We start from the raw sequence: 14,317 nt of genomic DNA, 5'->3' as shown, positions 1-14,317 counted from the left end.
TACCTACGGAATAGGCCAGGTCCGTACTTTACGCGTTTTGCTTCACACGCGTAAAAGTTGACGGGTCGTTGTACTCACCGCCTTCGCGATGCACCAATGAAAATCTGGCCTCCGTCAGAGAAATCGTGTCCCTTTTTAAAACATCCTCTCAGTTGGTACAGTACTGTCGCTTCACGTTGGAAAAGCAGGCTCTGTGCTAGAACAGCCGGCTTTTCAGTCCCTTGATCCTAGTTTACATGGGTGTCATGGTATCACTGGCAGTGCCACAATCACGAAATCCTCGATAATCAGCCGTCGTCAAGCGCCTACGCGCTGCGCCCTGCGGGCTTTCCTTGACTGGCGCTGTGTGGCAACGTGAGCCGACGGTTCAATCGCGTTAGAGGAGATTCGGCTGTTTGCATCTTGTGATGAGTGGGCGCTCTTTTGCGCATCAAGCTTCTAGATACCAAATATCTCTTGATCATCCGTAAGGGGAGGCGTCGTGTTTCCCTGTCTCCCATCCTTTGTCCCAACCATGGAGTTTATGGATTCGATAGGGTGAGTCACATCGTCGTTCTCTGATACCGAACTGTTCAGGATCCACGATCTAAGCATGGTTGCGTCTGTAGGGAGCTGCAAGCTCTGCCCCCGGAACTCCATATCCTATGCCCCAGGCAACGTCACGACGACTTTAGCCGATATGACGATCAGGAGTCCGCGAGCATCGTACAGGAAGCGGAGAGACGGAAAGAGAAATTCTTGCTTTGCATGCGAATACTGGCCTTTAACCAAGAGGGTCTTTCAGAATTGCAGGATTGGATATGGAGGAAGCTCGACGCCGCCCTCTCCATCTGCGACGTGTGCATTCGGAAATACTACACCGGGAAGATTTGGTTGATGGAGAGACTCAAGGAACAATACGATGACGAGGAGATCGAGAAGTTCTTTCGAATGCTGGACGACTGGGATATCAAGCGTATCACCCACAATCTGAAGGCGGCCGAGAACGAGCTCAAGGCTGTTCCACGTGAAAAAATTAGCCTGAATATTCTGCAAACGTCGTCGTTGCTGGCAATCTTTGAATGCATGAGCTGCGAGGCCATGCTGCGGAACGATGCCCTGTTGAAGGAGCACTTTGATGTCCCCTTCAATCTGATCCAAACGAATCGGACTCTGAAGCTAACCGATTACATCCCCGCCCTGTCATATTTTCTCTTTGATCCGAACCTAAACCGAAATGCCTGGGCTGTGCATGTACTCTCTCGAATCCGTCGTGCTCCGACGGCAGAGGAGTTTGACTGGGCGCTAAAAGAGGGCCTTTTCCGAGCTCTCACTGTGGTTACCTCTCAGCAAGTGCCGGAGCCGGACTCCGTGCAACGCTTGTGGAGAGGGATGCAGTTGATTGTTGCTCAGCTAGATAAAGAGCAAATCACTCATCACCTCCGCGCTCTCGAGATCGATCCCTGCCGATTATCTGTGGAGCACCTGTCGATTCCCCTTCCTTCGCTTCGCTATCTTTTGAACACCATCCAGATCATCCTGGAAAAGGCCCCTGGGGATTTCTGGGATGCCATGCAGGCCATCTCACCGCAGGCAATAGCTGAGCAAGTCTTCTATAATCCTCAGCTTGACAAATATCTCTTGCAGGCCAACCCAGAGGAACCTTACGCCAAGTCTGCCTTGAAGGACATGCTGGCGTGGATCATGCCGTTCATGTACTCACTCAAAGGTGCCAACCAAACTTCCGCTTGCAGATTCCTGGTCATTCAGCTGTTCAAGCGAGTACTGGACTCTCAATTTCCCAACGTGTCCCGTCAGCGTTGCCTTCAGGTGGCACTCTCAGTCCTACTCCACACTCTACGCAGTTTCACTGAGCACGAGTCCTCTCGTGGGTCTGTTACCAGGATCGTCCTGTCTGAAACCCTCGAGATAGTCTGTGAACATATTTCCGTAATCTTGAACCCACCGATGCTCAGTCTTGAGCCGAGCGAGCATGAGCCGATAATGTTGACGTGCATGGACGTCATTCGGAACACCTTGGCACTCGAGTGTCAATCTCTCAAGACGGACTACGAGGTGATCTTGCACGAAAAGACCCTTCAACATGGCGTCAGCACATACTCGCAGCCTATCTGGGACGCCGTGGTGCAGAATCTTCGTGGGGATAATCTGCCTTTGTCGTCCGCTGCTCTCCGTGGGATCCTAGATCTTGTGGGTTTGGAGAGGTTCCCCTCGAAGAGCGAGGACAGTCGAGAGAAGGAGAATTTCAACCTCATCTACAGTAAACTCACTCAGCTTTCCTGTCAGATCTTCGAGAAACTCGCCGACTTCAGCTCAGCGCACCTTAACAAGCTTTTTCTCAGCCAGGACACATGTAGCGCCTTGGTGTCTGGTTTGTTCTCTGCCGACCCCAATACATATCAGGCTGCAGTGGACCTCATCAAGGCAGTTAGCGGGCAATCAGCGAGGCGAGACGCAATCTCTCATCTCCTACAGTCGTTCTTCTCGACCACCATGCACGGCCTCACCTGGTCGTATCGTCGCATCTCCCACATGAAGACCTTTGCTTCCGCTCCCCGGATGATCCATACCGGGACAGATATCGTAGACATCCTTTGCGACACACAGAGTGGTATGCTAAGGACGCGCAAGTTGGCAGATCGACAGGAAGCCCAGGCAGTATACAGACTGTGGGAGTACCTATGGGTTGCTCTAAGAACCATCTTCGATGAGACTGAGACATGGCATCACCGCGGCGGGGCTGAGAAGAGTGTTATGCTCGAGTTTTGTCGCGATACGATCCAGTTCGCGGACTTGCTGTTCGATCAGTATGGCGTTTTTGCTGGCGCCTTGGACGATGCTGGTTTCGATCAAATCAGTTCTGCCAAAGAAGGGCTATTAAAGCCGCCGATGGATGTGATGCAAGCCATGGCTAAATGGTTGCGGCTCAAGGATGAATATCTCGCGACGACGTTGGTTGGCTTAGTCTCAAAGGTTCTTCGACGACTCGCCGATCTCAATGTCACCACTGTCCCACAGGTGGCTTTGGCGGCGATCGAGGATGTTGCCGTGACAGGAAAAACCAGGACGATTTTGACGCCCCGCGAGAAGGCCGAGCTGGTTAGGGCTCTCGAAGCCTACTACAAGAGGCCTGTTGTTACTGCATCCACGGCATCTCTGAAGAAGCAGACTACAATCACGTCATTTGTCCAGCCTGCCGACAGCTCCGGCCGGTCCACTCCAACAGGGGGGGCCACCAGTGAGGACAGCGGCGTGGACGAAACTGTCATGCAGCTGTCTCGGTCGGTCGAGCTGAACAAAGCACGACTGGCTGCTCGGGCTCAGGCTCAAGCTCAAAAGAAGTCACAGGCGGCGGCCAAGTCGGCATTGGTGATGCCCAAGCCGCCGAGTCGCCCGTCTCCCAGCGTGGAGTCGTTCCGAGAGAAGCGAGAGAGAGAAAAGGAGGCGAAGCGCAAACGGGATCAGGCAGAGCTTGCCCGTTTGAAGAAGAATGCGGTCGCATCGGGCGTGGCGCAGCAAACAGCTGGTCAGGGTTCCGGTGTCTTGGGCGTTGGAGTCCGTGGCAAAGATCACACTCCCGCCGAAAGTATGATGGTCTCGTCAGGCTCGGAGTCGGAAGAGAGCGACGACGAAGTGGATGCGGAGTTGTTCGGAAAGAAGCCAAAGACACCTGATGCAGTTCGGGAATACGAGGAGAGTAAAAGGCGGTCGCTTAAGCAGCGAGGGCCAGTCAAGAAGATCCGGCAATGGAGATCTGCCAAGGACATGCGTGCTCGTCTAGCACCGGATCTGTCACCGCTGCACCGCACGCTTCTCAGCTGGGATTTCTTTGCCAGTGGCGATCTACCCCCGACGTCGGGCCGCACCGACTACACGCTCGTGTCCTCGACCTTCGCAGATCCGGTCGAGTATCAGCGCACGTTCGAACCTCTCTTGATTCTGGAAGCTTGGCAGGGGTTTCAATCGGCCAAGGAGGAGGGCAATTTCAAGCCATTCGAGATCCAAGTGGCCACCCGTCTATCGGTAGATTCCTTTGTGGAAGTCAGCACCACAATGAATACCGCGGATGCCAAGGAGCTTGGTATTGGAGAAGCCGACATGGTACTTCTGTCCATGTCGAACAATCCGGTGAGCGACAAGAACGCACGACACTGCCTTGCTAGAGTGCAGGGGATCAACAAAAAGAAGGGCATGGTGGAAGTGTCGTACCGGGTGAACCCGGGGAACAGCATAGTCTCCCATCTATCGCCAGGAGTCAATATCTGGGGTGTTAGAATCTCGTCGCTGACGCCGCTGGAGCGAGAGTACGGTGCCCTCAAGGCGCTTCAGTACTATGACCTGTGCGATGAGATCATCAAAGCTCGGCCTTCACCTGTCCTCAAGTATTCCGATGCGAGCTTGGAGCCGATCATTCGCAACTACAACGTGAACCCGGCCCAGGCGAAAGCGATCAAGTCCGCACTAGACAACGATGCGTTCACCCTCATCCAGGGTCCTCCGGGCTCGGGCAAAACGAAAACGATCGTTGCTCTTGTTGGCGCGCTCCTGAGTAATTCGCTTGGAAACAACAATCAAGGAGTGGCCATCTCGCGACCAGGCGCTAGTGCAGGCAACACCAAGGCCGAGGCTTCGAAAACAACCGCGCCCAAGAAGCTTCTCGTGTGCGCTCCCAGCAATGCTGCCGTAGATGAGCTGGTCATGCGATTCAAGGAGCCGGTCAAGACGCTCAATGGGCGGATCGAAAAGCTTTCCGTGATCCGATTAGGTCGCACCGATGCCATCAATACCAATGTACTGGATGTCACACTGGACGAGTTGGTCAACGCGCGGCTGGGCCCGTCCGCTCGGACGGATGGAGGAGAAGATTTACAGAAGATCTACGAAGAACACAAATCCACAGATACTGCATTCAAGGAGGTCCGTGCCAAACTCGATCGGTATCGGTCTCAGGGGCAACCGGTGCCGCCTGACCTGGAGCGGGAGTTTGACGTGCTGAAAAAGAAGCGCACCGATCTCAGCCAGAAGATTGACCAAGCCCGCGACCACAACCACGCTGCGGCTCGGAATGCCGAGATGACTCGGCGCCGTGTGCAGCAGGAAATCATCAACGGTGCCCATGTGATCTGCGCCACGCTCAGTGGGAGTGGACACGAAATCTTCCAAACTCTGAGCATCGAATTTGAGACGGTGATCATCGATGAGGCGGCCCAATCGATCGAGCTGAGCGCGCTCATCCCTCTGAAATATGGGTGTGCGAAGTGTATCCTCGTCGGTGATCCTAAGCAACTGCCCCCGACGGTGCTGTCCAAGGAAGCGTCTCGCTTCCAGTACGAACAAAGCTTGTTCGTCCGGATGCAGACGAACTATCCGGATGATGTTCATCTCCTGGATGTGCAGTACCGAATGCATCCCGAGATCAGTCGATTCCCCAGTGCCACTTTCTATGACGGTCGACTGCGAGACGGGCCCAATATGGAGAAACTGCGTATGCGACCGTGGCACAACAGCGAGCTGCTTGGCCCGTATCGTTTCTTTGATGTTCAGGGGTTGAGCCAGAATGCCACGAAGGGCCATTCCCTGGTCAACATTGCCGAGGTGAATGTTGCCATGCAGCTCTACGAGCGGCTGGTCACAGATTTTGGGAAAACGTTTGATTTTGCGGGCAAGATCGGCATCATTACTCCGTACAAGGGTCAATTGAAGGAGCTGAAGGCACGGTTTACCGCCGCGTACGGGAACTCGATCGTCACCAAGGTCGAGTTCAACACCACGGATGCATTCCAAGGACGGGAGAGCGAAGTCATTATTTTCTCCTGCGTCCGAGCATCAGACAAAGGCATCGGTTTCTTGTCCGACATTCGTCGTATGAACGTTGGGTTGACGCGTGCCAAGTCGTCTCTTTGGGTTCTGGGGAATTCGCGATCGCTTATGCAGGGCGAGTTCTGGAGCAAACTGATTGTGGATGCGCGGGAACGCGGTGTCTACACTGATGGCGATGTTCTCCAGTTGCTCAAGCGCCCTCAGTTCACTGGCTACCATGATGTCGAGATGGTTGATGCAGATGGCATGACCGAAGCGCCGTCCCGCAAGGGTTCGCCGCCTACGCCTCAACTTTCCACCGAGATGGAATCCATTTCTGCGCGGAACACGCCTGCACCAACGCCGGAAGGGCCGTCTGGTGGCTACAACGGGCTGAATGACAACCTGGTGTGCGGTATCTGCGGCAGCTTCAAGCATCACACCAGGAATTGCGACAATGAAGATGCCCTGGAGGCCGTCAAGGGCAACTGCCATCGATGCGGAAGACCGGGTCATTCGAGAATCCACTGCACCGCGCCGCGATGCAAGCTGTGTGGCGAGTTTGGGCACGTTGCCGATGACTGTCGGTCTACGACGCAATTGTCCAAGAAGGAACAACTACGGATTGCCAATGAAGAACTACGTCATAAGCGAATGCAGCAACAAAGGCGTGAGCAGGCGAAGCAGCGAAGCCTTGAGGCTCAGGATCCCAAGGTGCCTGTGGTGCGAGTGTCAGAGAAATCTCCGCCCCCAGAAGGGCCGCCTGCGAAACGGAAAATCTCCTCTTCCGGTAGTTCCGATGTCAAGAATGCCAAAACCAAACTGGAGCATCGTCCTCCTGGTGTACGTTCATGTTCCAGGTGCGAGGGTGAATGCCGAAGCTTACTGTTTCTAGGGGCTTGTGAAGCCATCCAAAGATGGACCAGCATACGCACCCATCCAGGCGGATAAGGATACGAACCGGGTCTCTTCCAATGGCCCGGCTGCGTCGGAAACTCAGAGGGTAAGTTGGCATACATTTTTGATGTCCTACGGCGCATGCTGATTCGGATCAGAGCAATTTGCCATCACGGCCTCCGAACATGAAACCTCCGGGCCATCCTCAAGGGCCACGGCCTCCACCGCCCATGCGGCGCAAGAAGGAGGTTGATCCATTCATCCGACCGAAGAGGCGGTGATGTACACGTACGCAGTGTTCTTCATGCATTGTTCTTTGTCACGGTTTTTCTTCGGGGTCATTTTCCACGGGTTTCTGGAGTGTGTCTTGTGTTGATATTGTCGGAGCGTGCATTAGAGTCGCATTTTGGGAGGTGTTTTGTCTGGGTCTGGACATGAACTCATTGGTGGGTGTTATGATGATGTTGTGTTCCTGCATTTGACGGTCTCGCTGGGCATCCAACATTGCATTGTTCGAGCACGGAGTATTATCAGCCAGTCTCCTATGTCTAGATGTATTAAGTAACGGGTTGCTTTCCGATTTCATGTCTTCGATAAAGTAGACGAGTGCGATGGTTTTCGAAGGTCAAGGGGATCAAGACAATCAACGAGATTTTGCCATGCTAACATAGCACTCGGCAGTCGGCACCGTCTAACCCCGTACTTAACCTACAGCGGTTGATTGGTACGAATTAGCTTGAGTTTGGTGCCAACTCAAACCAGACCAAGGTTGGTTGATGATGATCATTTCGCTTGGGAAAATTGATTCCCCGGATCCAATTGACCGTACGAGTATATACTCATCCCTGGATCCAATGGCCAGTGCATGCAGGAGGCGTGGTCCGGAGTCCAATTTGACTCATCCAAGGATGCATATCAAATGCATCCCCCCCCCTGTTTCTCTGATGACTGAATCATCCCTTGCTCGAGTCGCACGCAATGTGATAAGTCAATCAAGTCTAATTATGGTGACGCCGCGGGCTGGGGACTTCTTGTCTTCCGATGTCCGTTGGTCCGGCTTTGAAGCGGACTTGATCAATGCCATACATATATCATCGGGCAACGAGCATCGTTTCTTCGACGTTGCCAATCGCAATAAGTTAAACTAACGTACTACATCCGAAGTAGGTTACTTGGAAGTGCCAGGCTATGTATGGAGTACTCCGTAACCTACTACCGTAAAAGACTCGGTGAAAGTTTTAGGCTCCGCGTTGGCGGTGCCTTCGGTGCCCACCTCCCCTTCAACTTCGAGCTTTGACAGTTACCAATGTATGATGATCTGGATGATCCCCGACAAATTTGATCAAGTCCCCACCCCCCCCCCCCCCCCCCCCGCAGCCCCTCTAATCGTTCGGCTAACATAGCTTTCATTCAGGTGTGGAATCCTCCTGGATGGAGTCTAGGTTAACTAGTCGTCGGCGGGCCTTGCTTTTCAACTTTCTGTCTCGAAGAAATTGGCGAAGCTAAAATCCTTACGGAGTACCGATAGGCCTAGCCAACTAACTACGAGTAGTAAAGTACGGAGTACGGTGTAGTTGATAGAGCTTGATGGCTGGGTTCTGTTCATTTATTGGGAACTTGGAAATGATGTTTGTATTTTCTTTTTCTTTCGATCCATCAAGACGAGGGGAAAAATGCTCCATACATAGATTGGTGAAATGAATTCTTCGGTCAGGAAAGATACATATCGGGACAACATGTCATTGTGGATGAACGGCTCATGATTAACTCTCAGCCAGAAAAGCCAAAGTTCGTGCGGTGTGGTTGTGACTGGTCGGCTTGGAAGGAAAGAAAGGCTCAGCCCTAATTTGAACAACCCCGGGGAATCCATCTGCTGCATGCCCCATGCGCATTGGATCACCGGAAGACGGGGAAACACTTTATTATTCTACACCGTACGGGGTCAAGAAAGAAAGAGACCAATCCATTCAAATGGATTCGAAGGATAACCTAGACTCAATCTTAGGAATTGATTTGGACAGTTTCCATCGACTCAATTACACAGTTAATTGTGTCATTGTGCAGTATGAATGAGAACAAGCTGTCAACGGAACACTGACTGAGTGGAGATGGAGCTTTGATTCCAATTCATACTCGTACATACATCGGTCAGCACAGCACTTTGGAGGGCGGATCCATGGATGGGTGCTTGAACTCAAAGCTTTGGAGAAAAAAAAATGTCAAATGCTCAGAAAAGCAAAGTCGACTAAGGATCATACGAAGTACCAGCTAGTTATTCCTTGGTTATCATGAGCCAGTGGCGTAGAAAGATCCCCCATTTCTGATATCTGATCAATCCTGCCCCCCGAGAAACAGGGATATAGGCCAGATCTTCCGCTCGAAGCTTGCTGACATAGCCTGCGGTTCCTATCCCTAGGAAGTGGCGGGAGGATCGAAAGATTGTGATTAATGTTGCACTCTTATGCTCTGTCAATCTTATCACTACTCTCTTGAAAATGATCGATCCATGTGCGTTCCTTCGACGTCGGCATACCAGCGCGAACATGTTGACTGACTCGTCATAGGACGCGACGTGAAGCGATTGCGTCCGCATGCATGATTGGTAGTGCATGGCCCAAACGTTCGACATGATGGAGGACCTCCAGACCCTTCCGCAAATTCCACGACTCGACAAGGCCCGGCCGCGATCTGCGGGTGCATCGCAGCGGCCCATGCGGGACGAGCACCTGATGGAGCTGGTGCGATTCTTCCAGATGGACAAGCCGCCACCTTCTCGATACGGAGACAACAACAAGAACCACAACAGTAGCGACGGGGGACCGGGCCCGGCAGTGGCAGCAACTACAGCAACAGCCGTCGAGAATACTCATCACCAGCCCCCCAAGACTGGACACCGTAGGCTTTGGCAGCGCGGTCTGACAAAGGGAGGCACCAAGAAAGACAAGTCATCCACTGCAACCGGTGCAAGGGAGGAGGAAAACAACCATCGAGCAGCAGCGCAAGATCACCAGCGTCGACAAAACGCACTCTTGCAGCAGAACTGGTTCCTACCTTCCGAGGCCGCCGTCGAAGTTGAGGACACAATGTGGGATGCGTCGCGACCGGACCGCACGAGGCGTGACGTCGAGGCCATTGGCCGGCCGTGGCTCGATGATGCTGTCAACATGGGGGCATCGTCACAGATACATACTAATAGTACACGTAGCAGTGCCGAGAGGGACAAGCCAGCCGCGTCCGATCCGTTCAATCTCAACGATCTGACTGCACTGTTCGAGTGGTCTGTGTCATTCCCGGAGCCGCAGTCAGGCTCGCCCTCGAGACATGAGCGGAGATCGCATGAGAGTGACAAGGTTCAAGTTGGTGGTCTGGATCAGGTCCGTCGGGGCAATGATCAGGGGCATCGTCCGCAGCGACAGTTCAGCGCTAGCAACACACTGGAAACTCCAATGGCGCAGCCGCGGCGGAAACATAGCAATAGCAGTCCAGCGCCGATGGCGAGGAGGCACCAAAGCCCTGGCAGATTTCCCGACCATGCCGATGCAGCGAACCCAGAGAACGGGAAAGACTCTGACAACATTCCGCCAAGTGGCCACGCGAGCCCAACGTCCCAGGAGGGTCCTACTTCATCCTCATCCACCGAAGGCCAAAACAGAGAAGCAAAGTCAGAGCATAGCACCAAACCTTCTTCCCCAATGCTGCCCACAGGAGGCCTGCTGCCCCCGCGAGTTTCGAGCAAGACAGCGATGCGCAACGCTTTTGCCGCAACAACTCTGGACACCGTGGTCATGTCCGCGGACGAAAAGACCCAGGGTCGAAACGCCATTAGTCCCACGGAGACTACATTCTCTGGCTCGCAGAGCATGCCCTCCTCCACGCCATCTGTCACCCAACCTCGACGGCTCCGCAGCGTAACGTCCGCGACCGGACAAGTTCCCAAGAAGAGAAAGACAAGCCCAGGTTCGCAGGGCATGTCACTGCTCTCCTTGGCGAAATTCCCACATCCCGCGTCTCCGCCCCCTTCTCCCGCTCCGACCAGACCACTGCCTTCGGTGCCGGAAGCAACAACCACTCCGCAGCCAGAGGATGACCAGCAAGCGCAACCCAAACCAATTGATGTCAGGAGCAGATCAGTGAATTCTTCGAGAGACAAGCATGACAGTCCTACCCTCGGAGCAAACGGTGAGCCCGAAAACAACAGCAGCCAGGAATTCTCCGCTCCACCACCACCACCACCAGCCCAGCTTGCAGACAGTTCGGAAACGTCGAAGCGCGGTGCCTCGTCTGCTCGCTGCGAAAGTCGCCTCGAGCACCGCTCTGAAAACGTACATGCACTGAAAGTGAAAGATCTGCCCGCCACACCGGCGCAAAAGAGGTCGGACAACAGCTGCACACACTTTAGGTTCCGATCAGAGAAAATGATGAGCCCGCCCGGACCAGCACCCTCGGTACTTTTACCCGCAGACCCCCCTGTTCGCCGTGGCTCGAGTCCAATCCCTTCGACGCCAGTATCCGTGGCTACGTGCGGCAGCTACGAGGGGGGAGTATCGCGGAGTGTCAGCATGAAGAGCAGTTCCGGCACGGAGTCGAGCATTTCACCGCGTACTACTACTAGTAATAAGTATCACGCTGGTCTGGGAGCAGCCTGCCACAGCAACGGCCCGCGATCCGAGCCGTCCGTGCCATCCTCCGACGTCGACGAAGCCCATGGCGGCGAGGGATCATCATCCACCAGCACAAGACGCCCGAGCAACAAAGCTCACCGGGAGGCCGTCCCAAACAATATCTGCTCTACCCATCACAGCACACGGAACAAACCATTGCCTCCGGCCTTGACACTCGCCGATTCCAGACACAGCCGGGCCAACGAAAAATCAACAAGGGAACCCTCGGGGCCAGCCTCCGCAGGCTCGCAAGCGCAGCTCATCCAGCAACTTGAAGCGCGAATCGCTGCGCTAGAGCGGCAAAATCGGATGCTACATGCAGCTCTGATCGCGGCCCTTGACGCGGGCGTGTCGCATGACGCGGACAGCCTGCGGAGTAACCCCACCAGCCCCGGATTCTTCAACAGTACTAATAGCCCTGTGCAGTGCCAGGGCGGGTTCTGGGACGCCATCAAGGACGTTCCTGTTGGGGAGTTAATCCGGCATGGATCGTCATCGTTGAGGAGTAAGAGGGAGGATAGTAGCACTACCGATCAGGCTTCCGGTCGAGAGAGTTGGGACGGACACGGTGAGCGGGACAATTTATCAAATCGGTATCGGCCCAGTTTGGAGCGTTCGAACAGTGAGTGAAAATGGGCAACGTGCTTCGTGCTTCGTGGTTGGAGATTTCATGATTCGAAGTAAATATTGTCCAAAAATGGTAATCTTTTGCAGTCGCATGTCAGCTGGGAGAGGACACAAGGTTCAGGGAATTAGCTTCGTTCAGGCTGCCGTTCAATAAAATTGCATCCGACAAATGCAAGTAGATACCAAAATAAACATTGAACAAGCACGATGTGAGATTTCCTTTGTCGTAGGATTCGCTGGATCATCTGACACGCTGAGCCCTAACTAGTATATGCCTATTTCCCTGCGTCCTGATATTCTCGCCCTGTCGACGATCAAAACTTCTCAACGCTGCTAGCCACAAACATCCCGGTGCTACCAAGCAACTTCTATGACACTTACCAAGGCCATCAAAAATCTTGGAATCACCCTCGGTCCTCGCTCACCTTCTCTGTCAGATAGGGATGGCCAGTGCCATTTGAAATGACAGTAATGACAAAAATGACGCCAAGAATGACACACGTTAGTAGGTAGGTAATACATGCGGTAGAATTTTGTTACTACCTACGGAGTAGTGTTGTTACAGATCCCATTTCGGCCATGTACATAGTTCCTCTTCCCAGGTCAATCAATTGGGACCTGGGGACTTGAGTTTGAGTTAAGACCTAACTAACCTCCTAGCAACTTTCTACGGAGTACTATTGAGCTCATGAGCTGAGGAGCTCAGAGCGAAGCTTGGAGCTCGGAGCCCCTGAGCTCACAGGCACACAGCCTCATAATTGAGTTCACCTTTCAGGCGTCCCATCCGTGATTCTCTGCTCACCGTTCTTATCAGTCTCGATCAAATGTTCAGCGGCAAAGAGAGACAGCGCAAACTTGTCAGAGTGGTCAGCAACCCTTGTTCGAGTGGATGAAGACGAATTCGGACATCCAACAGATGTTGGCATTGGCAGTCTCTGTCGGGGGCAGGCCTTTTACCACATTCAGCGACCCGTAATTACATGAAGAATCTTTTGAAAGCCTTGGACCCGACGTCTTAAAGTTCCCGATCGACATGATTCTAATGACGGGAAGCATTACGCCCTGCTTAGGTCGGTCATCAGTCAGCACCCTTCATGGATGTCCCGCCCGCTCCCGAAATTCCTGCAGAATAGTACTCATCACCATGACCTTCCAAAGTCTCCTCAAGTGAATAATCTCTTCGACGGCCAAACTTCTGCTCCAGATGCTCATCTTCTTCTGCGAGCATCAGTTCCTCCATCTCTTGCTCTCCGGGCTCTTGGTCCTCCATCAACCCTCAACCCTACCAAATGCTGTGAGAGAGAAAACCCAAGAGGCGGCACGTGACTGGGCAAGGGAGACGAAGGAGAGCTCAGTCGCGAAGGATGTTTTGTGGTTTGTCGGATATGGCGTTCTGGGACAAACTCGAGCAGTTGGCCAAGCTCCTGGCCATTATTGACGAGCCTCTGAAGATGGCGTAATGCTTCCCGTCATTAGAATTTTGCTTTTTCCAGAGAAAAGCATACTGCTTGGGTGAATGAAATAATCGACAACTTTTGCTTCTGGGTCAAACACCTTGATGGATTCAGGGCGGAGGATGTCCTTCAGGACTACTAGTAATTGTATCCCGTGCGAGTCGCAAGGAACCGTGAATGCCCTGGCAACTCGGGCGTTGTGTTTCCAAATTGACCATGCTTTCCTCATGGTGCTGCACGTGTCGGTGGCAAAGGGCTTTATGCAGTTCCAGTCGAAATCCGACGGTAATAGCTGCTCAAGGTTGCGGAGAACAGCCGACGCTATCTTCTCTCGAACGGGCCTTCCGGGATTTCCTCGGATGTGAGATAGTACGACTGGCCTAGCTCGGCCAGTGAGATGCTCAATATTCGTGATTTCATCGAAAATCACATTCAGATATCGGATTTGTCTGATTTTCTCGCGTACGCGTTGCTCGACCGTGTTGTAGAACGAGTCAAGCAAGGCGATGGAGGTCGTATGTCGACCGGGGACTTTAAAACGTCGGGTCCAAGGCTTTCAAAAGATTCTTCATGTACGGGTCGCTGACTGTGGTAAAAGGCCTGCCCCTGACAAAGACGGCCAATGCCAACATCTGCTGGATGTCCAAAGTCGTCTTCGTCCACTCGAATAAGGGTTGCTGACCACTCTGACAGATTTGCGCTGTCTCTGTTTGCCGCTGAGCATTTGATCGAGACTGATAAAGACGGCACTTTTTGGGACGATCTTTCTTGCGCGTGGCGTGGTCCGAGAGCTTGAGCTTGCAATATTTACATTGCACTCGGTCCGTTCTCGATCGACTGTGAGCGTAAATCCAAGAGAACGTCCCTTTTTCGTGTTTG

The 14,317-nt window shown here is 53.2% G+C and overlaps 3 protein-coding genes across 3 annotated transcripts; all 3 read left to right on the top strand.

Moving 5' to 3' along the window:
* Positions 1–514: 514 nt before the first annotated feature.
* VTN31DRAFT_5729 (uncharacterized protein) lies at positions 515–6,977 on the top strand (the record flags this gene model as incomplete). The annotated part of the gene is made up of 4 exons (XM_069406260.1): positions 515–537; positions 609–6,642; positions 6,695–6,802; positions 6,855–6,977. The coding sequence occupies 4 exons, from the start codon at positions 515–517 to the stop codon at positions 6,975–6,977; spliced, it is 6,288 nt and encodes a 2,095-aa protein (XP_069259886.1).
* Positions 6,978–9,326: 2,349 nt separating this feature from the next.
* VTN31DRAFT_5728 (uncharacterized protein) lies at positions 9,327–11,987 on the top strand (the record flags this gene model as incomplete). The annotated part of the gene is made up of 1 exon (XM_069406259.1): positions 9,327–11,987. The coding sequence occupies one exon, from the start codon at positions 9,327–9,329 to the stop codon at positions 11,985–11,987; it is 2,661 nt and encodes an 886-aa protein (XP_069259885.1).
* A 1,848-nt stretch (positions 11,988–13,835) lies between these two features.
* VTN31DRAFT_5727 (uncharacterized protein) lies at positions 13,836–14,119 on the top strand (the record flags this gene model as incomplete). Its single annotated transcript, XM_069406258.1, has 2 exons — positions 13,836–13,953; positions 14,037–14,119. The coding sequence occupies 2 exons, from the start codon at positions 13,836–13,838 to the stop codon at positions 14,117–14,119; spliced, it is 201 nt and encodes a 66-aa protein (XP_069259884.1).
* Positions 14,120–14,317: the final 198 nt, after the last annotated feature.

The sequence above is a fragment of the Thermomyces dupontii genome, assembly GCF_041956625.1.
Source record: "Thermomyces dupontii strain NRRL 2155 unplaced genomic scaffold VTN31scaffold_5, whole genome shotgun sequence".
Taxonomy (NCBI): domain Eukaryota; kingdom Fungi; phylum Ascomycota; class Eurotiomycetes; order Eurotiales; family Trichocomaceae; genus Thermomyces; species Thermomyces dupontii.
Note: the sequence above shows the minus strand (reverse complement) of the source record. Positions and strands in the feature narration are given on the sequence as shown.